This window comes from Cavia porcellus, unplaced genomic scaffold, assembly GCF_034190915.1.
Source record: "Cavia porcellus strain 051 isolate PalLab524CR breed Dunkin Hartley unplaced genomic scaffold, mCavPor4.1 scaffold_2, whole genome shotgun sequence".
In the NCBI taxonomy this organism is placed as follows: Eukaryota; Metazoa; Chordata; class Mammalia; order Rodentia; family Caviidae; genus Cavia; species Cavia porcellus.
In genome coordinates, this window is record NW_026947485.1 from 137,121,193 (window position 1) to 137,149,068 (window position 27,876).

Sequence of the window (27,876 nt, forward strand, 5' to 3'; positions counted from 1 at the left end):
CTACATAGGGAGATCCTGTATCAAAAGAAAAAAAAAAAAAAAAAAAACAAGAAAAAAAAGCTGTAATCTCAGCTCTCCGGAAGCTGAGGCAGGAGGACTGCTGTGGTTCATGTGCAGCCTGGACAACACAGAGAGACCCATCTCAAAAAAAAATAAAAGGGGGCCCTAAAAGCCCAGTGGCAGCAGAGGGGTTGAGAATCACATCACCTGTGTCCTCCCAGGAGCAGAGCCGACAGTCGCCTGGCAAAGAAGCTGCACATGGAACCAAATACCACCCAGGGTGAGATAAACTCAGGCTCTGCCCGACCCCAGAGGCCTGCCGGGGTCCACGGCTTCCTTCCTATACCCAGCAGTCACTGGGAGGAAAGGCGGCCGGGCCCTGCAGGGTGTGGTACGGCTTGCCTGCCCTCTCCCGGAGCATGGAGAATGCTGCTGTGCCATTCCTGCTCCATCATGTAAGACCTGCTCATGCGTGTGAGAACAGATGAATGTGGCCAGGGGTCGAGACCCCTTGGGGCCAGATGCCAGCTGGGACCAGTGGGGACACCACATAGGAAGCCCCTGCTGCTGGTGTCGTCGTCCCCCGCTCGCCCACCCCTACCCCCAAAGGCAAGGGAGAGTGCCAACTGCCTCTCCCTGCCACTGAGTGGTCCGTGGCTCGACCAACATCACGGAAGATGTCACCCACGCGGTGGGAGGGGCTTTCGCCCACGCACTGTCCCCTGTCGGCTCCAGAAGCCAGCACATCTTCCCCTCCCCAGGCAGGAAGGGAAGTTCAGGAGAGCTGAGTGTCTCAGGGCAGGCATGGTGCAGGCAGCAACAACCCCAGGTCAGGTCCCGGGCTGGGCAGGGCTAGAGGTCAGCGCTGGGACGGTCAGCGGCAACTCAGCAGTTCTCACCCAGCATGTCCGACCCTCCACAGGGGCCCGACATGCCGCGCCATGAGGGAAGACAACCAGAGTCTCCCGGAGCATCCCCCTGAGGACTTCATCCTCCTGGGCATCTCTGACCGCCCATGGCTGGAGCTGCCCCTCTTCACGGTGCTCCTGGTGTCCTACATCCTGGCCATGCTGGGGAACATCTCCATCATCCTGGTGACCCGGCTGGACCCCCGCCTCGGCAGCCCAATGTACGTCTTCCTCGGCCACCTGTCCTTCCTGGACCTCTGCTACACCACCACCACAGTGCCGCAGATGCTGGTCAACACGGGCACGGCCCAGAAGACCATCAGCTTTGGCGGCTGCTCCGTGCAGTACGCCGTCTTCCACTGGCTGGGCTGCACAGAATGCGTGGTACTGGCCGCCATGGCCCTGGACCGCTATGCCGCCATCTGCCAGCCCCTGCGCTATACCCTAATCATGCACGACAGGTTCTGCCGGCGCTTGGTGGCCCTGGCCTGGCTCAGCGGCTTCGGCAACTCCCTGGTGCAAGTGGTGCTGACAGCACAGCTGCCCTTCTGCGGCCGGCGTGAGCTGAACAACTTCTTCTGCGAGGTGCCGGCCATGATCAAGCTGTCCTGCGCCGACACAGCCGCGAACGATGCCACGCTGGCAGTGCTGGTGGCCTTCTTCGTGCTGGTGCCCCTGGCCCTCATCCTGCTGTCATACAGCCTCATCGCCCGCGCGGTGCTGAGAATCCGAGCCTCCTCCAGCCGGCACAAGGCCCTGGGCACCTGCTCCTCCCACCTGGCTGTGGTGTCACTCTTCTACCTGCCTGCCATCTACATGTACCTGCAGCCCCCCTCCCGCTACTCACAGGAGCAGGCCAAGTTCATCTCCCTCTTCTACTCCATCATCACCCCCACGCTCAACCCTTTCATCTACACACTGAGAAACAGGGACGTGAAGGGCGCCCTTCAGAGGCTCCTGGAGCGGGCCTGCAGGCTGTGCAGGGTCTGAGCATCACCCGCTGTGGCCCTGGACCTCGTGAGGAACACACAGGGTCCCATGTGCCACAGCACCTGGTGCCGGGGAGTCCACAGGCATGTCCAAAACCCCACCTGACACTACTCCTTCCATGCGGTCACAGTGGCAAAGAGCTCCTGTCTAGAAAAGAGGTCGGGTCCTACGTTGCATGCTGAGAGACCGGATGTTCTTGGCAATGCCCAGGAAGCGCCTGCTGATGGAAGCCTGATGCCCCGTTCTCTCCCCTTCCCTCTTTCCAGGCTTCTGCTTTTCTCCCACTTCTGTGTTTTCAAGCTTCTTTCTCCCTTTCCCATTACTCCCAGGATTACAGAGGGGGACACTGAAAAGTAAGCGTATAACACACAGTGTTCTCATGGATATCCATCTCCAAGAGGTTCTACGACATTCTAGAATATGCCCGAGGCACCAGGGAAGGATGGCAGGGCTGGACAGCCCCACAGGGAGGCGCACACCCATCACTGCCAGCACAGGCTGTCCTGGACCTGCCGCTGACCTCCTGACCCAGCACAGGGAAGTGCAATGACACACTTGTCGTCTGCAACAGGCACCATGAGCACAGGATGCAGGACATTCAGCCTGAAGCTATGAGTTCCTACAAGGGTGGCAGAGTGCTGCAAAAGCGAAGCTGGAGACGGTCCATTTAAACAAATAGCAGGCAAGAGAAAAATTAGAAACGTTTTATAGTGAGATGCAATACTTGGAACATTCTGTATTCCTTTGGCGACACCCTGTGGACACCTGGGACCACTGCAGGCTGCCGCTGCTGCAGGGAACCTGTGGGACCCTGGAAAGACTTGGCAGGGAGAGCCCTAAACTAGACCCCTGTGCAACCTGTGCTGGAGCTGCACAGACCCCCAGACCTGCCACCACAGGGCAAGAGTCCAGCGACGCCCACGGGCTGCCTGCTATAGCCATCCTCACAGCGAGTTCCAGGGGCTTGGAGAAGGCAGCGTCTGTCACTGTGTGTTTATGTTGTTTCTGTTCTCAAAAGTCTGGATTCCAGCACAAAGGCACAAGGAAGATGGGGAAATGGGAGCATGGCCCAAACACAGGAAAAAGAGATTTCCCAGATATCATAAATAAAGGGAGATTTATGAATTGTCTAACAAAGGTCTTAAAATAGTCTTCAGTTCGTGAACAAAATGAGGTTTTTTAAAAACATACAGAAAATATAAAAATGAACCAAATAAGGTTAGAAACTAAGGAATGCAATTATTTAAATGAAAAATTAATTAGAGGGTCCAAATGAAGACTGGATCAAACAAATGAAATCCTTCACGAACCTGGAGCAAAAGAGACTTGAAGTCAGACAATGAGAAGAACAAAGGTTACATATAAAGTGTAGGGCCAGGGGCACAGCTTTGGGCACAGCACAGGCCCCAAAACTGGCACAGAAATGGATGGAACTTCACAAAGTGCAGTGAATCCCAGAAAGGCTGCATCTGGACACAATAAACGGAAAAACATGGGATTCGGCACAATTCAGGAAAGGTACACTGACGACTTTCTGTACAGAAGCTGAAATACAAAAGCTATAACTCCATGATATGGAATGAATAAGCAGCAGTAAAAGATGTGATTCATGACATCAAAAACAAACTGTGGGAAAAGAATTAAAGTACAAAATCGTGCATACAAGCCAGTTTCTGTCCCCTTTGAAACAAATTGGTATCCATGCGTCTGTGCCATTCGCAGACTGCAAGCCCTCCCTGCAAATTAGTGCCACACTCAGGCTGGTACTGGTGGAGGAACAGCCAGACCCCAGCCCTCACCAGTGCCTAGGCTGGGAAGCAAGAGCCAAACCCCACCACCCCAACCCAACCCATCAGTAAACAACCAGCTGATCCAGAGAAATACAGGCTGCAATGATAGTACGTGACGTAAAACACAATTTAATGCTTGTAGTGTCCAGTGTTTCACTGATTCAGCAGGTCTAAAGCCAGTAGTCTGTTCATCTAATCAGTAGGTGACAATATGCAATGTAGCATCTATTGAGGACTCCTTCTGAAGGTGGTGGCCATGGTTAATTCCCTATTATTTTGTCCTGTGTCATTTTCATTGATTTGATTAGCTTTATTCTGTTTTATTTTGCTTGGCTTTATTCTCTTTAAAATAAAAAATTTAAATTAAATAGGTTGCTATCACTAAGTCAACTTATATAATTCTCACTGTAATTACCACGAAAATAGCTTTGGACAGTACCTTAGAAAAAGGAGGAACCAGGCATGATGGCACATGTCTGTGACCCCAGCACTTGGGAGGCTGAAGCAGGAGCACTGATGCAAGTTTGACGCCAGCCTGGGCTACAAAGTGAGTTCAAGACCAGCCTGAACTGCATAGTGATATCTTGTTTCAAGAAGACCCAAAGAAAAAAAAAGGCAAAGGAAGGATTTGGTGCGGGTCAGTATAATAAATAAGTGAAATGTAAGAGAGAGTAAAGGGAACAGAGCTGTCAGACAGAAGACAGTCATGAGAGCCTTTTCTGTCTCAGTGATAGTTGACGTAGAAGTGGCCTGAGCACCCTTAAAAGGACAGATAATAAGGACACCCAGGCTAAAAGGGAAGCAAGAGGATGGCATGGCCATGTGCACATCAGAACACATTGATTTTAAGTGAAAATCATGAGTAAAACACTACACAACAATAAGAGTTCATCAAAAATCATGTATATGCACATTTACTGACACAAGTGGGGCAGTGACAGTGCCCCGTGCTCAGCCATGGGGCAGCACCCGACCGCAAGGAAGAGGCCACTGCAGGTCACTGGACATCACAGAGGTCTTTCCAGGTCAAACACTGCACTCTGTAGCCACACAGAATATTCTTGAGCAACATGGACTATTTTCCAGGACCATGCTCAGTCACAAAACAAGTGTCGGCAGGTTATGAAAGACTGCACCTCCGACACCTTTTCTGACTATAGAAGACTAAAACTAGAAGTAAATAACTAAAGGAGGAAGTCCCAGCCAGAGCAGCAAGCAGTTAGGCAAGAGAAAGAAATGAAGACATCCTTTAGGAAAACAGGAAGTTCAACTGCCTATTTGTAAGTGCTGAGATCTCCTACATACAAAACCCTAAATCTCTGAATCTCTCTCTTTCTCTCTCTCTCTCTCTTTCTCTCTCTCTCTCTCTCTCTCTCTCTCTCTCTCTCTCTCTCTTTCTCTCTCTCTCTCTTTCTCTCTCTCTCTCTCTCTCTCTCACACACACACACACACACATATTAGGATTAATACATGCATCAGGAAGTTATTGGGCATAAAATCAACACACAAAAACCAATTACATTTCCATACATGAACAATGAACTATCTGAAAAGGAAAATGAGAGAACAATCTCACATGCAATATCATCAAAAGAAAAATTTCTTTACATACAAACTTACACAAGTATAAGACAAACTGAAAACTACAAAATATTGACTAAAATATTAAGTAAGACACCAATCCAAAGGCACCCACATTCATGGGCTGGAAGAATGAATGCATCCATTCTACCCAACACCATCTGCAGATCGGCGTGCTCTGTATGGAAATGCCAGCAGTACACTTTACATAGAAAAGATATTTCTAAACTCCATATGGAACCACAAAAGGTTCTGAATAACCAATGCAACCTTAAGCAGACAGAACAAAGCTACAGAATTACAGTGACTTGAAAATGTACTACAAAGCTATTATAGCACTCAAAATAACATGGTACTGGCACTATACACACCTAGTAGGATAGAAAGACCAGGAATATACTCACACATTTATAGTGAATTCACTTATGAGAAGTTTCCAAGAACAAAAATTAGAGAAAAGAATCTCTTGGAAAACTGTACTGGGAAAAAATGGATATGCAAACACAAAAGAATGAAATTAGATCCCTACCCTCGATGTAGATGAAACTCAATCCAGAATGAATGGAAGACCAAACATAAGGCTTAACCCGTGAGATTAACAGAAGGATGCAGAGAGAAGGTGGGTGGCAAGCTTCTAGAGAGGACCCCAAAAGCACAGGCCACAAAGCCAAACTGGACCAACAGAACATGGCTCAGAAAGCATCAGGATAGCAGAGGCATACGGAATAGAGGGAAGAGGACCACGTCAGAATGGGAGAAAATGTTTGCAAGCTGTTTGACAAGGGGTGGATCTCCAAAATATATAAGAAATACATGCAACTCAACAGTGAAAAATACGAAATCTAATTTAAACGTGAACAAAAGGCCTGATGTTTCCCAACAGAAGAAATACAAATAACTAAGAAGAATATTTTTAAATGTTTAATATCGCTGATCATCAGGGAGCCACAATTCCAAGCCACAAGAAATCTACCACTCACTTCAGCTAGAATGGCCACCAAGACAGGTCAGCTACCGGGACTTGGAGAAAGGGGTCCCTTCTGCCCCTGGGGGACGGTGAGCCAGTTGACCACTATGGGAAACATGCTCCCAACAGGGAGCATGGAACCCCTCGAGGAACCCAAGTCAGGGTCAGTCACCGTGGCCTTCAGAAGTCACCTATGCACATGCGGACAGAGGAAAGTGTAGTGTAGTTTAGTTTCACTTGTACTTTTACATTTTGTATTCCTTTAGTTTTGTAAGCTAAAGGATGACCCGGAAGCACTTTGCTGTGTTACAGAACAGAAGCCCTATTGTCAGGCACCTAAACACACAGTGGAGATGGCTTAGAAACAGCAGTACTGGTGATGCAATTCCTGATCTTCACATGAAGCAAAACGGTTTTAAGTGATTTACAGCTTTAAAACATAAGTTCATGCTTATTAGTTCTTTCATGTTTTTTATAAAAGAACTATTCGATTGAACCAAAAGTCATGTGACTTTTTTGTGCCTGACTTTTAAAACATTTAACGGTTAAAGTGTTTTCATGTGCCCAAAATAATCCATTATTTTTCTCACTTATAATACACTTGTAGATATGATCAATCACACTGACATACACACAGGAACCATGCCCAAACCAAATTAAAGATTTTTCTAAAAATACTCTTTATTAGCAACCTGAAAAGTCAGCAGAGCTGTGTAACCACATGCCCGTGCTCTCAGAGTAAGGAGCATGAGGCACGAGGTAGTTTCCATAATTTAACGGGTTAAAAGTGAGGAAGTAAACAGGACACGGAATGAAGTTGTACAAATAAGCAGAGTTGCAAGAGATTTAGCTCAGCTGCAAGAGCACCTGCCTAACAAGCCTAAGGTCATCAGTTCGATCGCAGGTACTAAAACAAATAAGCAAAGTAGTTTCGTTGTTTTCTGCTCCTTCTCAGGAGGGAAGAGCTTGACCTCTCAGGTCAGGAAAGGTTTGAGAAGGGAATCTGCGTCTCCCGGGGTGGCCAGTCCATGTCTCTGGGTGAAGCTGATGATCAGTGAGAAGTGTCAGGGCCTCTACCACGTTAGGAATTCTTCCCTCGGGACGTTCTTAACACCCACATCGCTGTGACGCCCTCTGCCAACAAGGCTGCCACAGGGTCTTCGGGATCAACAGTGCGTCTTTTAGTAACCAGAGCAGCTTTTCGCGTTCTCCAAGCCATTCTGCTCTTAATTTCCCAACAGCCGCTCATCTGCTCCAGGAGAGCCGGGTACATGGGTGCCCTAGGCTGCAGCGGCCGCTCCTTGCTGATCTCCCCCTCGCTCCCGACGCCGGTGTCACCGAAACCCCCACGTTCTTCGCAGCGCAAGGCATCCACAAGCCTCCCACGCACGCGGGCATCTCGGGGCGCATGCACAATGCTGTGGTTGGGGGTGTCCTACAGCAGGAAGCGCAGAAGCCTGGAGCCTCTGAGGCGGAGCTGCACCCCAGGGAGAGAGCACTCTTCGCCATGAAGTAAGATACATCTTTGGGCAAACTGACTCTGATAAAAACAATTTTTAAAAGAGTCTGGGGGTGTAGCTGGGCCCTTGTGGCAGAAGGACAAACGGAGAGAGGCCAGGGTGAGGCAGCGGGCGGCTAGGCCAGGTCTTCGCGGCTTCGTATCTACAAGGCACAGGAAGGAAAGCGGCCTCCTCTGAGAGCCAGCGAGCAAGCCTGGGCCGCTGCTCTTGTGGGTCACTGTCCCCGAGGCCGGGCCAGGAGACACAGCAGCCCCGCCAGTGGCGACCACAAGGACACGGCTGGGAAGAAGCGGGCGGAAGGACGGCGCTGCCCCGCTGCCCGGAGGCGAGCGTGGTGCTGGGCACTGAGGGATGGTCGGTGGGAGAAGCCAGCCTCCCTAGCCCGGCCCGGGGCCCGCGGCCCAAGTGAGCAGCGCCACGGCGCCCGCGAATCTGGGCGGGAAGGCAGCAGCCGCGGCCCCACCGCCCCCAGCGAGAACCCGGCTAGCCGGACGGCCCCGTCGCACACATGGTGGCAACAGCTCCAAGCCTGTACACCGTGACGTGGGGTGCAGAAATGCAGAAAAATAAAAGGATGCAGACCCAACCGGAAACACTGCGAGGAATCACAGAGGCGACCTGCTCCCCTCTGCCTCGGTGCGTCCCCGGGCGCCTGCCACGCTGAGGAGAAGCAGAGAGCAGAGGGGAGCAGAACAGGCTGGCCCTGGTGCCTCCTCAAGGCCTGGGTGCGCAGAGGGCTTGAAAGGCTGAGGGGACCTCGGGTGAGGCCCAGCGGGACGTCCCCAGCTACCCGGGCTGCCGCCTCAGGAGGTTCCCGAGCCGGCACCTGTTTCTGGGTGCGACTCCCCACTCGCTGCTCCTCCACCTGGGCCTTGGACAGAGCCTTTGAGGTGCTGTTTGGACTTTCGGCCCCCAAGCCTCAGCGCTAAAACAGTTCCTAAGCCTTCTGCCTGGTGCTTTGCCTTGCGGCCGGCTGTCACGGCGACCCTGCGCGATCGCAGCCCGGAAAGGGTCGCAGGCGAAGCGGTGTCTCAGCCAGAGGTGACCACGCGACTAGCTGCTGCTAAACCCTGAGCCAGGTGCTGCCCTCCTGTGCGCCCCTCGGCGGGGAATCCTGGAGAAACGAACCCCGCCAGTCCGTGGGCGCCGCCCGAACCCAGCGCGCTTCTCCCGGCCGGGGCGTGCGCGCACCGCGTCCCCGCGCCAACGGTTCCCCGTTCTCGGTGCACCTGGCCAGCGGAGAGCCCCGGGCGCGGCTGAGGTTGAGCAGTTCCATCGCCGCGGGACACAGGTCACTTCGGGACTTAGGCCAGGGCTTGGCTGGGCGGGGCCAGGCACTGGGAGCTAGGAGAGAGCCACGGACGTGGGGGACGGAATAGGCCGAACCCGGCCCCGCGGGGGACAGAACGGAGACTGTGTGGACGGCCTGGGCTCAGCCCTGAGGACCGCAGACCAAGCAGGCATCGGGTCAGGCAGCCCCAGCGGGGCAGCAGCCGCTCAACGACAAGGAGGGACCCGGCCCCACGGAGCGCGGCCGGTCTGTGAAGGCGCCTGCGGAAGGGTGGAGCGCGGACGGCGATACGCTTCCCAAGGACCCCGGAGAGGCCCACGAGTAGGGACAGCAGGGGCGCCCTGGGCCGGCAGCGGGCCCAGCCCGAAAGCACCCACTGCTCCTCCCCGTGTCCACACCCAGCAAGCTGTTCCCTCCCCGCTCGCGGGGGATGTGGTGGGCATTCTGTTACCCGGTCCATGTCCCCTGCTCCAGCTCCCGTGACACAGCACACAACAGTCCCAGCTCCCATCGCAGTAGACCTTGCTCCGCATGCACAGGTCTCCAGGCACAGCGCTCAAGGCCACAGATGCAGCCGGGGTCGGGGACCCACATCCATGACCGCAGCTGAGCAGCTCACCTGGGAGCCAGATGCTCCGACTTCTCCAAGCCTTGCAATACGCTGATGGTGGCATCAAAGAGTCCACGAGGACGGGGGCAGTCTATGGCTCCAAACTCGGGAGGCTTCCTCTCCCCCAAAACACACTCCCTTTATCTCTCTACAGGCGGTGCACCCTGCAGGGAGCACCTCTCTTCCGACAGGCCCCTCTTCGGGCGCCATTGCCTGGGAGCCAAAGAACCACGGAGTGTAAATGTGGGTCACAATCAACCTCTCCTCCTCTTACTTGTGGCTGTTGGGTATTTTATCCCAGCAGTGAAGGAAGTAAACTACATTAGTAATTTAGATAAAAGATTTCAAGGCACATTTTTTTAAATTAAGTGAACGATTTCACAGTCAATACCAAAAACTGGTTTTATATTTTTCTGGATTTTCAATGAGCTAAAAGAAGCATGAAATTTTTATTAGAAAACACAATTGTTATTACAATAAATAAGTAGCTGCCACAAAATTGCAACACAGCAAAGTGCAGGGTTCTGTGTTACAGTCAGTTAACAGATCCAAGAATGGCGATGGGGACCAAGTGGAATAAATAAGGGGAAGCCAGAGAGAGAGAACTGGGGTGAGGAGAGAAAGGGACAGGGAATGTGTCTCCCACCGAGCAGATGCCCTGGGACAGCAGCATCCCGCTGAGTCCCCTTTCTGCCCTCTCCACCCAGGGTGAGGTGCTGGGGCCCCCCCTTAGACATCTGAAGCTTCTGCTCCTGACCCAACAGGGCCAGCAGCACCCCCAGTGCTGTATCAGACAAGGTAGGTGGGGTCCTGTTCCTTCCCTACCAGGAAGGCTCGAAGACCAGGGTCAGCTCAGGCTTCTCTTCCTGCAGTGTCTCTAATGCATGCCTGGTCTCATAGTTGAAATACATTTCGTTCAACCTAGAAATGCAGAAAGCTGGTCACACTCTTCAGAAAGCTCCAGGTTTGAGTCTTCAACTCCCATCTCATTTCCCTTAACCCCACACACCTCTGAGCTCTAAAACTGTTTCACACATACAGTGTGATTTCCAGGATTGGTTGGTTGGTTTTTGAGAAGAGTCTCACAGTTTGTCCAGACTGACCTCAAATACCTGGGCTCACGCAGTCCTCCTGCTTCAGCCTCCCAAACTACTGAGACTATGGGCATGTGCCACTGTGCCCAGCTCATTAAGTTTTGAACTAGCTGTCTCTATAGATGCCACTGGAAAGAGCCCAAGGTCATGCCTTTGCCCCAGCCTGCACGGAAGGACCCAGACACCCAGACTGGGCAGCTGGTCTACCCCAACCCGAGTCCCCCACTTGCTGGCCGCACACTCACTGCAGGTTCTGCAGGACGCAGGCCCCCTGCCTCAGGACCTCACAGAGCATTGTGACTCCCAGGTCGCCTAGGTCGTTGTTGCTGAGGCTCAGCTTCCGAAGGCTCCGACTGGAGGTCAACACTGTGCTGAGGTCCCAGCAGCTGTGCGAGGTGAGGCTGCAGTTGTCCAACCTGCAGAAAATGTGCTGTTAGCCAGGCCCATGGGCCACAGACCTGAAGCTGAGTGCTGCAACTGCAGGGAAACCACGGCATTAGCCAGGTGCTTGCCTGCAATCCCAGCACTCAGGAGGATGAGGCAGGAGGACTGGCACCAACTCCAGACCAGCCTGGACTACAGAGCAAGACCTTGTCTCAAAAACCCAAAAGAAAAAAAAGTTCAAGTAAGAGAAAAAGTCCTGGGCTTAACCAGCTGCATGCGCCCCATGTTCATAGCTATTTTCCTCCCCTCTTCAGATGTGGGTCCCTTTTTCAAGTACGCTGCATCATGCAGGTCAAATTAGGAACAGAAGTTTGTTTGCTGATTATTCCCAAATGCTGTCTTTCCCCAAATTCCCATAACATGCAAAGCCACTCCAGCCCTTCCTGATAGTGGTGGGAAGAACTCAGCTTTCCACCTGCCTGGCACCTGGAAACGCTCTTCCTGGTCCCCCAACTCCAGGACTGAGCCCCTTCCCGGCACAGAACGGCATGAACTGCCCACTGCTCTGTGCCCCCTGCACCCTGGCCTCAGGACTGGACACTCACTCCAGCATCCGAAGCTCGCAGCCAGGGTGCAGGAGCCCCTCACAGAGCAGCTTGAGCCCTGCATCGCCAAGCGCATTGCCTCGCAGGTACAGGTGCGTGAGGCTCCGGGTGGTCCTGAGCACGGAGGCCAGCGCCGAGCAGCCCATGAATGTGAGGCCAGAATTCACCAAGCTGTGGAGAGAACAGAAGGGAGGCCAGTGCAGTGGTGCACACTTGTGCTTCCAGCACTCAAAAGGCTAACACAGGAGGATCGCTGCAAGTTCGATGCCAGATTGGGCTTAATAGTGAGTTCCAGACCAGCCTGAGCTATAGCAAGATCCTGTCTTGAAAAACCAAAAATAAAGAACAGGAAGAGTCTTCAGCATGCAGGCTACCCTCACCCCAGTGCCACACAACTCCCAACACAGGGCCCCCTCTGCGCAGCAGCTGCGTCCTTGAACTCAGAAGTTGGAGCAGCACCTTAGATGTGACCTGAGGGGACTGTGACCCAACCTCTTCCAGTGCAGAGACACTGGAAGACAGCCAGGAACACAGTCTCCTCAGCTGAAAGCAACCCTGCCCAACCCTGATCCCAGATGCAGTCCCGGGAGTACGAACAACACGTGACAGTCATTCTAAACTGCAGTGTCCATGCGACTTTCTTATATCCCTGGCAAATTAACATATAGAGTACATTAGGATAGACGAATGGATGGAGGGGTGAGTAGATGGGTGGATGGGCAAGTGGGTGGGAGGGTGGATTGGTGGATGGATGGATGGATGAGTGGATGCTCATATATAGCAAGGTGTCTGAAATATTTCTCATCAGACTGTTGTAAACAATTCCCTTAGAAGGCAGAGAACTTTCATGTTTTGCACCTTACACTGTATTATTTCATATGTTACACTAAGCATGTGTTACTTTTACAATAAAAATCTCACTAGTGGTGTCTGGGTTTGAGACCCTTTTGGGCAGTGCCATCTGGGCAGGCCCTTGCTGGAGCTGGTGGGTACATGAAAGACCTCAGTGCACAAACGCTGAGTAGGAAAAGGGACTGGACAGTGCAACCCCAGACCACAGGAACAGAGGCCAACACAGGTCCCACAGAGAGGAACTGACAGGTGACAGCAGCAGCAGCGAAGAAGGACGTCAGAGGAGAGAAGGGGAGAGCAGCCCTGGCGGAGGCAGGCAGCTGAGCAGTGGCCCAGTCCAGCAAGCACCTGTGATGCACGTGGCACTTCCTCTGGTGACTGCTCCTCTCTGTTACCCCTCCCCACGTGAGGCACATGAGGGTGGGTCTGTTCCACAGTCCTCCCTTCTACAGTGAGCCATACAAAAGTCCCTCGGGACCTGGGACAAGAGGAGCCCAGCCGTCGACATGGAAGTGTGGATCTGTCACCGACTGTGCCTCATGGACTCAATGCCTCGAGCCACCTGGGACACTGCTGTCCACCCAGCTCCATCAGAGCTCTCCTTTTGGGGCCACAGGCCGTTTCCCTGGGATTTGTCTAGGGCGAGACCGATCTCCTTTCTGAAGCAAGGCTGCGACACTCACCCGAGCTTCTGCAGGTGACTCTCCTGCCATTGGGCCTTGCCACAGAGAGTGCTGACTCCCGTGTCACCCAGGGCATTCTCCCCAATGTAGAGCCTGGTCAGCGAGCAGCTGGTGCTGAGCACTGAGGCCAAGTCCTCGCAGCACGCAGATGTGAGGCCGCAGCTCACCAGCCTGCCACAGAGGGAGAGTCAGGTGCTACCCTGCCAGCTACTCTCCAAACCCCCAAGGCAAACCCAACCAGAACCCCCAACCTGCCACTCCTGGGAGACCAGGAACCCCCAACCCAAACTCAGCCAGAACTGGAACTACCCCAACCAGAACCTCCCAACCTGAACCCAACCAGAGCTCCCAACCTGCCACTGCCTGGGAGACCTGGAATCCCCCAACCCAAACCAAACCAGAACCCCCCAACCCACCATTGCCCAGCACCACAGGCCAGGGCACTGGCCTGTTCACTTCTCCGTGAATGGAGATGACCTTGTGCATGACTGCATCCCCACTCATGGCCACACAGAAGCCCACGGTCTCCCACGGCCCATGCCTGCTTTCTATCTCCTCCTTTACTTTCACTGTTTTTCTGTCACAGCCGCTGGAAAGCGGGTGCTCCAGTCCCACAGTCCCAGGTGCATTTCCTCCTCCTCAGAGCCCAAGCCTCCCAGCCTGCTGCTCCCAACACTAGAGTCCTCTTCCCAGCCGGCCCCTCCATCCACTGTGTCCCCCCCCCCCAGCAGTCCACTCCCGGAGCACCCCCCACCCAAGCCTGTGACCCACCAGAGCTTGTTGAGGGTGCAGCAAGGGTGCGCCAGGCCCTGGCACAGGAGGCTGGCCCCAAAGTCCCCCAGGGGGTTGTCACTCAGGTCCAGCTCTGCCAGCTTCCGGCCACAGCTTAGCACAGAGGAGAGGTCAGAGCAGCACTGGTGGGAGAGGCCACAGCGTCCCAACCTGCAGGCACAGAGCAGCAGCATGGAGACAAGGCTGGTGCCCACAGTATGGCAGGGGAACACAAATTGGGGGAGGCAGGAGCCCCAACCCAAAGCCTCCCCCAGTGACAGCAGCCTCAGCTGGTGAGAAGGACTTCCCATCCCATCCCATCCCATCACCTTTCTGACACACGCACACAGGGACACGCACAGGCACAGCCACACAGACACCAGTGCCGCCTCACCACAGCCTCTGGATGCCGCAGCCTGGGCTCTGCAGTGTCTCGCACAGGGCACCCAGACCCAGGTCCCCCAGGATGTTATCGCTGAGGTCCAGTTCGGTCAGGGCCCAAGTGGTGCTCAGAGCAGAAAAGAGGCCCTGGCAGAAGCTGGGGGTCAAGGAGCAGCTTGGAGACCTGGAGACAAGGGAAAAGAAGGGATCACAGACCAGGCTTCAGGTGCACACGGGTGTGCGTCCACTGGGGCCTGGGGTTACAAGGGAAGCTATTAGGGGACCAGGACTTTGAACAGCTTAGCAACCTCTTGAAACCTGCTCTCCACAATGGCTGGGGTGCAACGCCGTGCAAAGGTCCTGGGTTCCATCCCCAGCACTAAAATAAAGAAAGGAGGGAGGAAGTGATCAGGAATCCAGACACATTCACGGAGAAGTGAACATGCCAAGCCTTGAGGCTGGGCAGCTGTGAGCTCACTGCTGGGGGGGAAAACATGCTCAGTCAGATGCTGCTGTCCATTGTGTCTGACCCTGGAAGTCCACCCTCCCTGGCCCTTGCAGTCAATACAGGCTGATCCTGTCTCAAAATAAAAAATAAAAAGGCCTATAATCCCAGCACTCAGGAGACTGAGGCAGGAGAATCACCATGAATTTGAGGCCAGCCTGGGCCACATGGGGAGACCCTGTCTCAAATAAACAAGCAAGCAAACAGTGGCTGAGGAAGTAGACCCATGGGTGAATGCCCTAGGCTCAGACCCCAGTAACATCAGCCATTCAGTCAGATCTGACATCTCACATGGGCACCTACAGTGAACAACCTTGTCTCCAGCCCCACTCCCCTTGATCTGCCAGGGTGACTTCCCAGGTAAGCTGTGTCCTACCCACCACCACTGCATAGTGTTCTAAGTCACACTGCCTGACTCTCTGCCACACTTGGTGGCCCAGGTCTGGGGGGTTGGGAAGCCCATGCTCCATGGAGTGCATCCCAGACTCCTGTGCATAGGGCACCATGTTGGGAGGCCATGTGGGAGGCAACCAGGGTGTGAGTGCAAATAATCTGGTGCTGGGGGCACTTCTCTCTCCCCTTGCCTCACCTGCACCCTCACCTGTGTACTCACCTGCACCCTCATCCGCATCCTCATGTGCACTCTCACAGGCGTGCTCACCCACACTCTCACCCGCACCCCTCACCTGCACCTGCCCTCCTGTACCCTCCACCTCCACCCGGGATGACACAGCATGAAGTCCCTCTTGAGACATAGGCCTCTCAGCCTTGGGTTCTGTGGCCTCCATGACTGTGATAAATCAACCGTGTCCTCTAAATGCCCCTGCCTCTGTGCTCTGTTAGAGCAGCCCCGCTGGATCAGGGCAGGGACCTGAGCCTCCCAACAGACTGCAATCCTGCCCATCAGCACCTCGCTGGCCCGACTATGCCTGCATATCTCCTGCATGGGCTTCTTCTCATCCTGTTTATCCACGGGACACAGAACGATGATGGGGAGAGACAAGCAACAGCACCATTACGGGGGAGGGGGGATGACTGAATTTGGAAGTGGTTGAAGAGAGAGAAGGGCTGTAACACCCAGAAAAGATACAAAGCAGCAGGCAGATCCCCCACTGCCAGAGCCGCCCCTCACCTCTGAGCCCCCGTAGCCGGAGGGCCCGTGCCTTCTTCCACCTCCTCCTCCTCCTCCTCCTTGGGAGAGTTGTGCAGAAAGCCCAGGGAAAGGCTCTTCACGCTGTGGCAGTTCCTGATGCAGAAGGACGACACCACGTGGTCCATGCGTGTGGAGAGGTTGACCTCGATCTTGGGGAAGTGGCCCATGGCCCTGCGTACAAAGCCCTCCTCCTGCATTTCGTACAAGCAGTAGAACAGCTCCAGCTGGCTGGGCTGGGCCTGCAGCTTTTTGGCCGTGGCCTTGGTCTCTATCCACCTCAGCAGCGCCACCCTGATCTGCTGAGACACCCTGCAGCTCAGCCTCTTCTCGAGATAAGATGTCCTCTCCTGGTTGACCAAGCCAAAGAGGAAGCGCACCACGAAAATCAGGTAGCCCTTTTCGAACTTGCCATAGTTTTCCAGGAGGACGGCCACATCCCGGCTGGGCAGCACCTGGCAGCTCCCTGCCAGGCCCTCCCCATCCTCCTCCTCCAGCACATAGTACATCGCTGCGAAGAACTCCTGGAAGGTCATGTGGATGAAGCTGTAGAGCTTCTCACAGTCTACCTCCTTCTGGAACAGGCTCATCCTCAGGAAGGCAGATACGGCCCCCTCCTGCAGGCCGTGGCTCCTGAGCTCACACTCCTCAAACAGGACCTTCTGGTTCCAGATGCCTGCAGCGGCCAGAGAGCAGAGCCCGCGGAGCTGTGCAGAGAGCCGGTTTTCGTGGCCGCTGCCCCGGGCCTGCAGCAGGCAGGACAGGAAAAAAATGTACACAGCCGTGGTGGTCTTGGAGGTCTGAGCTAGGCTCTCGCCGCTGTCCATGCACTGCTTGAGCCCGGTGCAGACGATCCAGCAGACCAGGGGGATGAAGCACATGGCAAACAGTACCTCATTCTCCTGGATCAGCGCCAGGGCAGCGCGGGCCTGCGCCTCCCCCGAAAAGTACTTGAAGAAGTACTCCCGGCGCCTGGCCTCTGAGAAGCCCAAAATCTCCACGTGGCGCGGCCGCTCCAGCAGGTGCTGCAGCTTCTCCAGCGCGGCTGGCCGCGTGGTGATAAGCAGGGAGGCCTCCGGCAGCAGTCTCTTTCGGATGAGGCTGCCCAGCAGAGCGTCCCCCGGAGCGGCCACCCGCCAGTCCGTACACTGCGCCTCAGCGTGCTCGTCAAAGGCGCCCTGCAGCTCGTCGAAGCCATCCATGAGGAACAGGATCCTGGAGGCCTTGCGCATGATCCTGCCCATCGGGGGGCTGGGATCCGGGCAGCAGCTGGCGATCAGGTCCCCCAGGCTCCGGGGCGTGGCGAGACTCACCTCGCGGCAGTGGATGTAAAACAGGTAGTCGAACTTGTCCTGGAAGAGCTTCCCTGAAGCCCAGTCCAGCATGAGCTTCCGGGCCAGGATGGTTTTCCCAATGCCGGCCGCGCCCTGCACCACCACCGTGTGCACGGGCTCCGGGGAGTCGTCCTCGGGGTCGAGGTCAAACAGTGACTCCAGCCTCAGGGGGCCCAATGGGCTGTCCCGCAGCCTGCCTCCGCCCATGGCCAGTAGTTCCCGCTCCCGCTCCTGCCGGCTGGGATGCTCCCGGACCAGCTGCAGGCGCGTGTAGCGCTTGTTGAGGTTCACGCTTTCCCCTAGGCGCGCGTTCCGGTCCTCGATGCAGTGGAACCTGCTCCTCACGTGTCGTCTGTACGCCCTGCCGAAATCTGCAGCGACAGAGATTCGGGCGCTGGGCTAGGCAGCAACAGGGACCCCCGCTCAGCTCAGGGTCGGGAGGGCGAAGATCCAGGAGTGCTAATGCGCGTACGTGGCCCAGAGCCCGCGCACACACCTCGTCGTGCACCGTACGCAGACGAATTCACTGCAAGGCGTCTGCTTTCCTAACAGCATGGCAACAGCACAGCGCCAGAGACACTGGCGATCCGGACCGGGGATGGGGAGGGGGGCTCTTGTTCACTGCCTGTTTGTGAGGAGCCCAGGAACTCTGAGCTGGCCCTTCCACAAACAGGGAGCGGCCACAGCAAGGTCCCTCCATAGGCACCTCCTTCCTCTGCAGCTCGCACCTCTCAATACAAACCCTCAGCCCCCGCCCTGTCTCCGCTGGGCCAGGCCTTGCACCCCGGGGGAGGAAGGGGGAGGCCGGGCTGCCAGCTCCTCTGCTCCAGCACCAGCCCACCCGACCTGGATCGCAAGTCCAGTGCACAGAGAGCTCACCTTTCTTCCTTCGACAAACGGAGATCCTGGAAAGGAAGCCCAGGAGGCCCAGCCACTCCTCCTCCAGGCTGTCTTCCCTGCACTCCACCGCGGGGTTATCTGAACGTGGAGAAACCGGATCAGAAACCAGAACTCCTAACTCAGGGTGCGCAGGTCAAAGGCCCCAGCCCTGGAAAACTCCCAAGGGAAACCCCACTCTAAGGGCAATGAGGCAGGCAGGCAGAGGCCCCAGGTACCCCCCGCATTCCACTATAGGGCAGGGGTTTCCTATGCATGCGACCAGCTGCAGAACGGCTTTCCAGCCCAAAGTTGTGACTCCAGGTGGGCAGAGGTCCAGCCAGGCCTGGGCCCTGGTTGTAAGACCTACACAAGAGCTCTGGACCCCACAGGAGGCGGGGGCCCAGAAGGCCTCCCTTCCCTGCTCTCTGCTGGGTCTGTGCTCTCAGGGAGATTTCTTGGCCCTCAGGGCAGCCAGGCGTCCAGGAGCAGCTAGGTGCTCAGCCCTGAAGGCTGGGGCTCCAGCCTGGCTCTGGGATACAGTAAAAAGAAACAGAATTTTCTTTCTCTCTAATGTAATGGCTTGTGGCCCTGGCTGACTTTGGATTCATTCAGGAGTCTCTGCAAGGCAGAATCCTGGTCCTGGGGACTCTTCCACACCCATCCAAGGTACAGGCAGAGCCCCCACATGACCCTGACACAACTGACAGATAAGGACAGAGACCCAAGTCAGAAAGTGAGAGCTTCGCCCCCGAGACAAAGACACAGAAAACAGACCTGGCCCAGGGGATTGCAGGACAGGTCACCCTGGATGCACAAGGACCCACGCAACAGAAACAACTCTTGTGGAGGCTTCCACCTCCCAAACACACACCCACACAAGCCCTGCACCTGAGCAGGAAAAGATGTGAAAACTCGCTCTGCTCTTTCTGCTCCAGCACAGCAGCCAGGTGAAAGGCACCCTCTGATTCATCCTGCTACATCTCTGGGCAGACGAGGCCTGGGCAGCCTGGTCCTTCAGGATCACTGCACTGACCCAGATGCAGGGTTGGACCCAGAAAAAATCCAGTTCTGAGGGTTACACACCAACCTGCAGTGTGGGGGTCCAAGTGCAGTCGATGTTGCCTCACTTGGTGACCTGCCTGCCTGACAGCCCACCCCCATGTCACCTTGCCCGCCATGCCCTGACCTCCCCCAGACCTCCGGCTCACCATCACCACACCATGGCTGTCCAGGTTGCCCTGCGCCCTCCTGCGTCCCTCCCTGCGCAGAAGTAAGCCACTCACCCCATCATGCCCACAGAGATCCAGGGATCTCCTTGCCATACCCATACTCATAGTGGGGCCATCAGAAAGGCATTACCCATGCACTGGACGATTCTTCCCTCCCAAGCCATGGAAAAGAGCGACTCCACTCAGGGAACCAGGCAAGTAGACCCTGGCATCTTGGGGTGAGAGTGGATGTCAGACAAAATGGCAGCCTTGGGGCAGGTCCTGGGCATCAGGCTGGCATGAGGCTGATAAAGGAGATGTGGAAAGCAGACAGCTTCCCCCAACTTCTCCAGCACAATCGTGGAAGAAAGAAACAAAAGCCCACGTACTGTCAGAAATAACTGCAACACATACTAATTTCTGTGCATGAAGACAGAAGTAACAGTGAAAGCACCTGCGGCCTGGGAGAAAATCACGCATCTGATGAGAATTAATATCCCAAGCATAAAAAACACCACAGGTCAACAGCAACAGAGACTCATCACAAAGTGAAAAGGGGCAGCAGAGCTCTCTCTCTCTCTCTCTCTCTCTCTCTCTCTCTCTCTCTCTCTCTCTCTGCAAAAGCAGCCCAAATGATCAAGAAGCCTACAGAAAGATTCCAACAGCACTAGTCATCAGGGAAATGCAAACCACAGCTTCTGAGAGCCACCACCTCCTACTTATTAGAATGATTACTCTAAAAAAGCAGTGAATGCCAGATGTTCATGAGGACATGAAGAAGTCAGAAGTCAGAACCCCTGTGTACCATGGATGAGGACAGCAAATTGTGCAGCTGCTGTGAAAAAATTGCCCAGCAGTTCCTCAAAACCCTTCAGTTGGTATTTCGACCCAAGCCACACATCCCCCATCCAGGCACAGACCCAGAAGAGCCCAAATCAGTTTGCACACTGAGGCTCCATGCACAGCAGTAAAGGGTGGGTGGCACAAGCATGTGGCAGCAGTGAAAATAGACACTGAACACAGCACACACACAGGCACAGAGCAGCAGCATTCAGGATCACCAGAGGAAGCAGTGACAGCAGCAGGAGATGGTGACAGGACACCCATGGGTAAGCCTGCGGGCTCAGCTACCACAAACAAGTGGGTCACACAGACAAATGGCCTGCAGCCTTGCAAGAGGAACCCAAGCAGCCCGCAGAGGAACAGAAACCAGACCTTCTGCTCCAGCAGGTCGGGACCTGGTCACTGAGGCTCTGGTGGAACTACTAGGAGGTTTCTGTTTTGCAAGACTCAAAGAACCTGGAGTGGGTTGTGCAAGGTGCAAACCCACTTCCCGTTGTGCTGCATGCTTGCACACCAGTGAGATGTGCATCCCTGTCTGCGTGCCCACCCACTCACCCCACTGTGGCTCCTCCCGCTTCGCCCTCTCCTGCAGGTCTCTCCTGTTGATGGCGCCAAAGATCCACGTGGCCATGGCCCATGCGCGTTCCTCCCCGTTGAAGTCTATCAGGGCGGTGGCCAGGTCCATGGAGTCTGCCAGTTCTGTCTGGCCCCTCGGGAGTGGGGTGCAGCCCCCCTGTGGGGGGTAGTCCTCCAGGTACATCTTGAACTTCTTAAAGTCCACATGGTCCAGGTCCTCCAGGTAGCCAGCCAGCTTACACCGGGCGCTGGTCATGCTCCTCAGCAGGGCTCAGAGCCACACTGGGGCCCCAGGCATCCAGGCAAGGAGAGTCCTTATGGGTCCCCACTTGGCTGGGCGTGAGGGTACGGGCCTCTGAGCCAGCAGCACTCAGGAGGCTGAGGAAGGGAAGGCAAGTTTGAACCTAGTCTGGGCAGCGTAACAATTTAAGAAATTTTAAACTAAGAAAACTCAAAGGGAATCATTTCACAAACCACCTTTCTGTTCTGAAAAACAAGCCGGAAGTGAACCTGACCAGGAGTGGAAAAGCTGCCCCAGGAGAGGGAAGAGAGGCACAGCGTGACACACAGCTCCAGCCAGTGGGCCGACTGGGCAGCACCTCCTGGGAGCTCTGCGCCCACCCGGCCGACCCAGCCAGCCCCCGAAGTCCTGCTCTGTGCCCAGAGGCAGCTGAGCCACTCTTCACCCCTTCTAGTCCAAGGCTGCAGCTCCACAGAGGACGGGACAGCACGACAGAGGCCAGGAGAGGATTCCTGGGGCCTGGGCCAGGATGGAGAGTGGGGAGGGTGCACAGAGGAGGGTCCCCTCCCCTCCTTCATCCACAGGAACCGAGGTGGGTATGCCCAGAACATGAGGCACAGCTGTGCCTCCTGGCACCGCCCTCAGCTTCACCCCCGGGGCTGCTCAGCAGGAACGCAAATTCCCTTTGGATAAAGACAGAGCTGTAGACAGCTAAGAGTCTTATCCTACAGTTTGCAGCCAGAAAGAAGCAGGGCCAGGGTTTGGACCAGGGGTGGGGACCGCATCTTCCACCATTACCTACCTGTTGCAACCGGTGCACCCGTGATCCCAGCACTAGGGGGCTGAGGCAGGAAGATAGCCAGTTTGAGTCCAGCCTGGCAACTCAGTGACTTAGAAAAATGCCATCTCAAAATAAAGATTAAAAAGTGGTTCAATCCCCAGCACCACAAAAAAAATTTTTTTCCAGTGCTGGCAATTGAACTTCACATGCTAAGCAAGTGCTCTACCTCTGAACTACATCCCCAGCACCTCACTAAAACTTAAAAAAACAGAAGCTAAAGGCAAGCAGACCCCAGGGCCCTGGGCGCTACCCTCCCAGCTGGCACAGGTGAGCGATCCAGCTTTGTTTAGCATGCTGCAGACCTAATTCCTTCTGCTGGATTTGGTGAAAGTGTCACCAAGGCGATGAGCAAGGCAGAGACTGGCTCAGGCTGTGCCCTCCTGGTTTGCTGTCCCCACTCCACCCCTGCTGCCTTCCCGCCTTGCTGGGAACCTGGGCCCTCGTGCAGCGTCCTGCAATCCCACTTCCGATGTCCTCACCCTGACTTCCCAGCCTCCTGTGAGGCTCAGCACCTGCCACTCCTTCAGGGGACCCAGATGTCAGCAGTGCCACCCTCCCACCCCACAGCCCTTGAGATAGTAGAGGAGCCGGAGGACACACCTCACCCACAGCAGGACAGGCCTGCTCGCCCGGCCCAGCCACCCACACAACCCCCTGCAAGAGCTGGACTCACCCCGACACCAGGCTGAGGGACAGCAGAGAGGAAATGACACCGATTTGCAGTGGCCCAGCCTGAGGCACAGGAAGGATGTGGCTCCACGTGGCACAGGGACTTGCATCACAGCAGGGCTGAGCCCGCAGCTGGGTTTCCATGCTGTGCCAATGGCGCCTTCGGGAGGCTGGGGCTCTGCTCGGTTCCTGTGACACCCACAGCTGCCCTGGGGTGTTGGATCTCACTGCCAGCTGGGTAGGCAGAGGTGGCTGGACAGGGCTGGCCTGAGGGCTTTGGGGGTGGTGGCCAGACAGGGAGGCAGCGGCCGGGCGTTTCTCACCCCCACTGCTGTGGGACACAGGCCATGTCCTGCGCCCCAGTGGCTGCAGGCCAGTTCACTGAGTCTCAGTCAGCACCAGGGTCCACATCGGGGACCTCGAGGGCCTCCATCCTGCTCTGTATTGTGGGAGCAAAGATAGCCCCTTCCTCCAAGGAAGGCCTGGGCACACAGCTGGTGCTAGGGCCTAGTTCTCAAATATCCCCAAGGCTCCCATGGGAAAGTCCACAGGACCATGGGGCACCACACTCAACAGCAGATCCATCAACAGTGCATCAGCACTGACCTGCAGGCAGGAGGAGACCTGGCTAGCAGATATCACTGGGCAAGGCTTGGAGGGTGGGTGCTGTCCCTGGCTCTCCCCACCATGCTCCCCACTGCCAAGGGCCGAGCAGCTTCTCCCCAGGCCCTTCCTTCCACATTGCTCTGCCTTGGAGCCAGCCGACCATCACCACAGCTGAAACCAGGAACTAGAATGAACTTCTTCTGCTCTAAATCTTGGGTATCAGCCATTCCTTGGATTGAGGGGGGGGGCTAAGGCACTGGGCATGAAGCTGGGAGCAGAGCTTGGTCCTGACAGGGCCCCTGCCACAGAATCACACCCAGTCACTCTCACCTCTCAGTGATGAAGGCATCTGCTCGTGCAGAAATCAGGGTACAACTGCAGACCCAAGGCTCCACAGAAGAGCTCTGCAGTCAGGGGTACCCGGGAGGAGCAGCAAGGACTCAGACCCTAAGGAAGGGCAGCTGAGGAAGAGAAGGGGCGCTGGCAGGACCAGAGAATGGGTGGGGTCAGTTAACAGAAGTGTCATTCATTGGCATGGGGCAAGACAGAGACTCACTTTGTAGTCAAGGCTGGCCTTGACCTCAAAATCCTCCTGCCTCTGCCTCCAGAGTACTAGGATTACAGGCCTGTTCCACAACACCCAGCTCAAATTCTATACTCAATGCAAGTTCATTTCTTTATGAAAACAGACACACAGACCAATGGAACATAGTGAAATGCCCAGAAATATGCCCAAGTACATGGGGTCAGCTACCTCTCAGCAAGACCACCAAGAAGGCAGCGTGGGGAGGAATTCTTCTCTATAAACAGCTTCTGGAAAACCAGATATTTACATGCAGAGGAACGGTACCAACCCTTATCTACACCCCATGCAAAATTGACTAAAAACTGCTGAAGATCTGAGACTATAAAAGTGCCAGACAAAGACAGGAGAAGCCTTTGACATTGGCCTTGGCCAGGGTTTTCAGATCCTCATGAAGACGGCAGCAGCAAAGCCCGAAACAGGCAAGTGGGAGCAATGAAATGAGTACTCTGCACACAGAGGAAACCGTCCTGCAGGAAGCAGCCGGCGAACTGGAGAGGATGTCTGCAAAGCACGTTTCAGACGAGAGGCTAACTCCGAAATGTGTAAGGACCTCAAACAACTCTAGCAACAAAACAGCGTCTTCTAAACATGGATGGATACGGAACCTGAACAAACCTGACTCCAAGGAGGAGCAGAGAGAGCCACTGCTAAGAAGTCGAAGTCCAAAGTCTCCTCTGATACTCACAACAAACTCCTATCCATGAACCCCTCTAAAAATCAAAAAGAACATTAAACACTAAACGAAGTTTTTCAATTTAAAAAACAGTTAAACACAGTCCACACACAATGACACGGGGTAAATATTCCAAAAAGGGGAAATAGAGACATAGAAAGGAATGGGACCAAAGCCAGATCAAAATCCCACAGGGCTAACATCCTTTAGCTCAATGTCCAGCACCGGGGCCAGGCCGTGGCAGGCTGTGAGCTCTCAAGGGTTGGGCAGCCTCACCCAGTGGTGCTGCTAGCTGCAGTCCTCATGGTGCAGCTCTGCTCACTACCTGCAGCAGATGCTCCACTTCAACTTCCTGGGTTTCCCAGCTTTACACACTGCTCTCCTGGGGGCACACTGCCTTGCTTCCCAGACCTCAGTCTAAAATCCACATGGAAGCCTACATGACCCATAATTATTGCATTCTGCTTGCCTATAAAACCAGCATCACCCAGGTGATGCCAAGGTCTGGGACCAACTTGAGCACTAGTCAGGCCTCCTTGGATCATGGATGCAGTGGCCTCAGAGTGCCTGGATGGCAGAGCCCTGTCAATGAATTCCAAGGAGCCAACTCCCTAGGTGCCTATTCACTAGATGCCCTTCTAGAGGAGGCCAAATGGTTCTCTTATCAAATGAAAGCTTTATAGCTTGCACCCTTTTAAGAATGGGGTCTGATTGTTTTCTGAGATACTAGCAAGGCATCTTTCCTATTGTCCTGATGCAAAGTAATTAGCTTCTTTTTAATGCTAATCTTTTTATCAACCAACCTGTCCCAGGCCAAAACTGCAAGCACTGCTTTTCTAATAAAACTTCAAACTTTTCACATCTGCTTTTTGTTCCTGGTTTTCACTGTAGATCTTTCTAAAAGCCACCAGTGCTACCAAAGTCACAGCCTGATGTTGGTCTGCTATGAAATCGCCTCCACCAGAACAACTAATCCACAGCCCTTAATCTCAGTTTCTGATGAAGTCTCAGGACATAGGCAAAATGCAGACTAATTACTGGAGCATAGAACACATGGTTTGAAACACAATTGCCAGTAGAGCCCTTGCTACCATTTGAAACCCCAGAGCCTAGCCTTAACTGTCTGCATTTTTATCAGCATTCTGATCTTTTGCACTCTGATCAGAATCTCCCATCAAGTGCCAATCACAGTCTTCTAGAGCTTCTGTAATAGGCATCTCCAAACCTTTCCAGAATCCTCCCATGAACCAGTTCCAAAGGCTTCTAAATCACATAGTCAGGTACAGGCATAACAATGAGCCCATTACTGGGACCAGAATCTGTCCAAATCACTTTCCTTCCACTGAGAAACAATGCCCCACACCCATGTCTTCAAAGTAAAGAGGGTTGTTTTGGTTCACACTTCAGCCCAGGATCAGTTGGCTCCAAAGCAGAAATGGCACAGTGGAGGGGAAGGAGATGTAAAGAGGTAAGATATGCTATGTCCATCTACCAACTCCTTATGTTGCAAACATACACAAATAAAAATTAAAATTAAAAAATTAAAAAAGAAAGAAAATGGCATGATAGGAGGGCCTGAATGGAAGACCACCCCTCATTCTATGGAGCCAGGAAGCACGGAGCAAAGCAGGGAGACTTCTAAGCATGCTGCAGACCACTCCTCATCAGGCCCTACCTCCTAACAGTACATTTAGCTACTTAACTGGCTGGTGGACAAATCTACTGATGGACATGGCACTGCAATGACCCAGTCCACTTTCATGCACATCAGAACTGGGGGCATTTTACATCTAAGTCATAATAACGTCCATCCCAGTGTTCTGAGCACTTTCTAAGCAGTTCTAGACGTCATCTTTCCTGAGTGTCTTTATGAGTCGATACCCCGCTGCCCGGGGGGCCATGTAAACAGTAAGGCAAGCTTCTGAGTCTGGGACAGTGGGTCCCTACCCTCCCTTATTCACTGACTCTGGTATTCATAACTCTGGCTGTGCCTCAAAGTCAAAATGACCGTGAAAGGTCAACATTTTGAATCAATTCAGGATGTTGAGGCAGCCATAAGAATGCAATCCATGACACTCAGGAACTAGGACTACCATAATGCCTCAGAAAGTGGCAAGAAGGACAGGAAGAGTATGTGTGCAATGAGAGGGAGAATTTTGAGGTGGTCGACGGCAATGTGTCTTTTACCATAATGAACGTTTTTCAGTCACACCTCACGTGGGTGCGCCCATGCACAGCACAGTGTTATTCACGCAGCCAGGGCAGGGAGGCAGCCCGGCGTCCTTGCCAGGTGCCGGCTGGGTTCTGCCAAGGAGAGCTGCAGGGTGACAGAAGGGCAGATTCACGTCCCTCCGCTCCTGTCAGAGCTTGCCGGAGTCCACTGTGTTTAACTGCGAGGCCATGCACGCAGGTTTGTGGGAACTGGGGGTTCTGTGGGAAATACCCTGGAAACCGCACAGAGCTGGGAGGCTTGGTGTAGCAGCCAGGGTTCCCAGCTTCTGCTGCCAACCAACATCCCCCCACCACACAGGAGGCCCCTAACCTACTGTCCCAGCCTCCACTCCCCCATCAAATGATCCCCAGAAGTGAAATGAAAGCGTGCAGCTGCATGGCAATCTTGAAAAAATATTTCAATCACTAATGAAAAAGGGTCAAGAAAAGATCCAGCATGCTTTTCGCATTACTGGGCATGCAGAAATGTTCACGGCACGCATGGGAAAATAGAAACCAACACGGTCCGGTCACCAAGATAACCCAGTGACTTTCGGGGCATCATCTGTGAAGAGAGCACAGAGCATCTAGTTTCCTGCTCTGCCCTGAAGAGAAACCATGTCTGCCCTCAGCGCCCACGCTCACTTATGCAGTGCACGGAGAGCTGGAGGTCAGGAGGGCGCCAAACCCTGTGACCCCAAACTCCTTCAGACTGAATCAGCTAGAGGGGAAAAAGGCAAACCCCGAACCAGGGAGAGCCACCAAGACTCAGAGCTGGCCAGGGTTGGGGCAGCTGCACCATGGTGACAGCAGAGTGGGGCAGCTCCTTGGAAGTTTCTTGAACCCCAAATCCAGACAGAACCCAGGAGTTTGTGTGGTGAAAAGGCTCCAGCCCGGAAGCCAGCATCTTGGAAAGCCAACAGCATGGAAACCTCTGTAGCCACACCAACTCCTGCTGCCCCCCTCTAGGCCCCCTCCCACCTCATGTCACCCATAGGCCCCCTCTCTGCTGCACTTGCCTGCTCCCTTCATTTTCCCAGTGGCAGAGACTGATCTGCTTCCCTTCATCCCAGCCCTGCAGCCAGCAGCAACAGGAGGCTGACAAAATGCAGGCCCAAGCCAAGAGA

The 27,876-nt window shown here is 54.4% G+C and overlaps 2 protein-coding genes across 7 annotated transcripts; one reads left to right on the plus strand and one right to left on the minus strand.

Annotated features, from left to right (window-relative positions):
- The first annotated feature begins 581 nt into the window (after positions 1-581).
- LOC100726617 (olfactory receptor 2B11) lies at positions 582-4,059 on the plus strand. The gene has a single exon (XM_063235576.1). The coding sequence runs from the start codon at positions 942-944 to the stop codon at positions 1,896-1,898; it is 957 nt and encodes a 318-aa protein (XP_063091646.1). The 5' UTR covers positions 582-941; the 3' UTR covers positions 1,899-4,059.
- Positions 4,060-10,087: 6,028 nt separating this feature from the next.
- Positions 10,088-22,899, minus strand: Nlrp3 (NLR family pyrin domain containing 3). Of its 6 annotated transcripts, XM_063245425.1 has the most exons (11): positions 22,678-22,899; positions 21,966-22,069; positions 20,902-21,300; positions 18,296-18,394; positions 16,065-17,787; positions 14,441-14,611; positions 14,047-14,217; positions 13,276-13,446; positions 11,741-11,911; positions 10,997-11,167; positions 10,088-10,578 (listed from the first exon to the last, which is right to left on the minus strand). In XM_063245425.1, exons 3-11 carry the CDS (start codon positions 21,176-21,178, stop codon positions 10,479-10,481), a joined length of 3,054 nt encoding a protein of 1,017 aa, XP_063101495.1. In that variant the 5' UTR covers positions 21,179-21,300; positions 21,966-22,069; positions 22,678-22,899; the 3' UTR covers positions 10,088-10,478. The 6 variants fall into 6 exon arrangements, with proteins under 6 accessions (XP_063101495.1, XP_003479471.2, XP_012999104.1 ...); XM_003479423.5 differs by lacking the exon at positions 21,966-22,069 and having other exon boundaries at positions 22,678-22,898; XM_013143650.3 differs by lacking the exon at positions 22,678-22,899 and having other exon boundaries at positions 21,966-22,616.
- Positions 22,900-27,876: the final 4,977 nt, after the last annotated feature.

Excerpts from the sequence above, each read along its gene's own strand:
- LOC100726617 (XM_063235576.1), top strand. The coding sequence starts at position 942 with ATGAGGGAAGACAACCAGAGTCTCCCGGAGCATCCCCCTGAGGACTTC.
- Nlrp3 (XM_063245425.1), bottom strand. The coding sequence starts at position 21,178 with ATGACCAGCGCCCGGTGTAAGCTGGCTGGCTACCTGGAGGACCTGGAC. Across the intron at positions 14,218-14,440 it reads TGCGGCATCCAGAGGCTGTG|GTTGGGACGCTGTGGCCTCT; the intron begins GTGAGGCGGCAC and ends CTGTGCCTGCAG. Across the intron at positions 13,447-14,046 it reads TGCACCCTCAACAAGCTCTG|GCTGGTGAGCTGCGGCCTCA; the intron begins GTGGGTCACAGG and ends CCTCTGTGGCAG.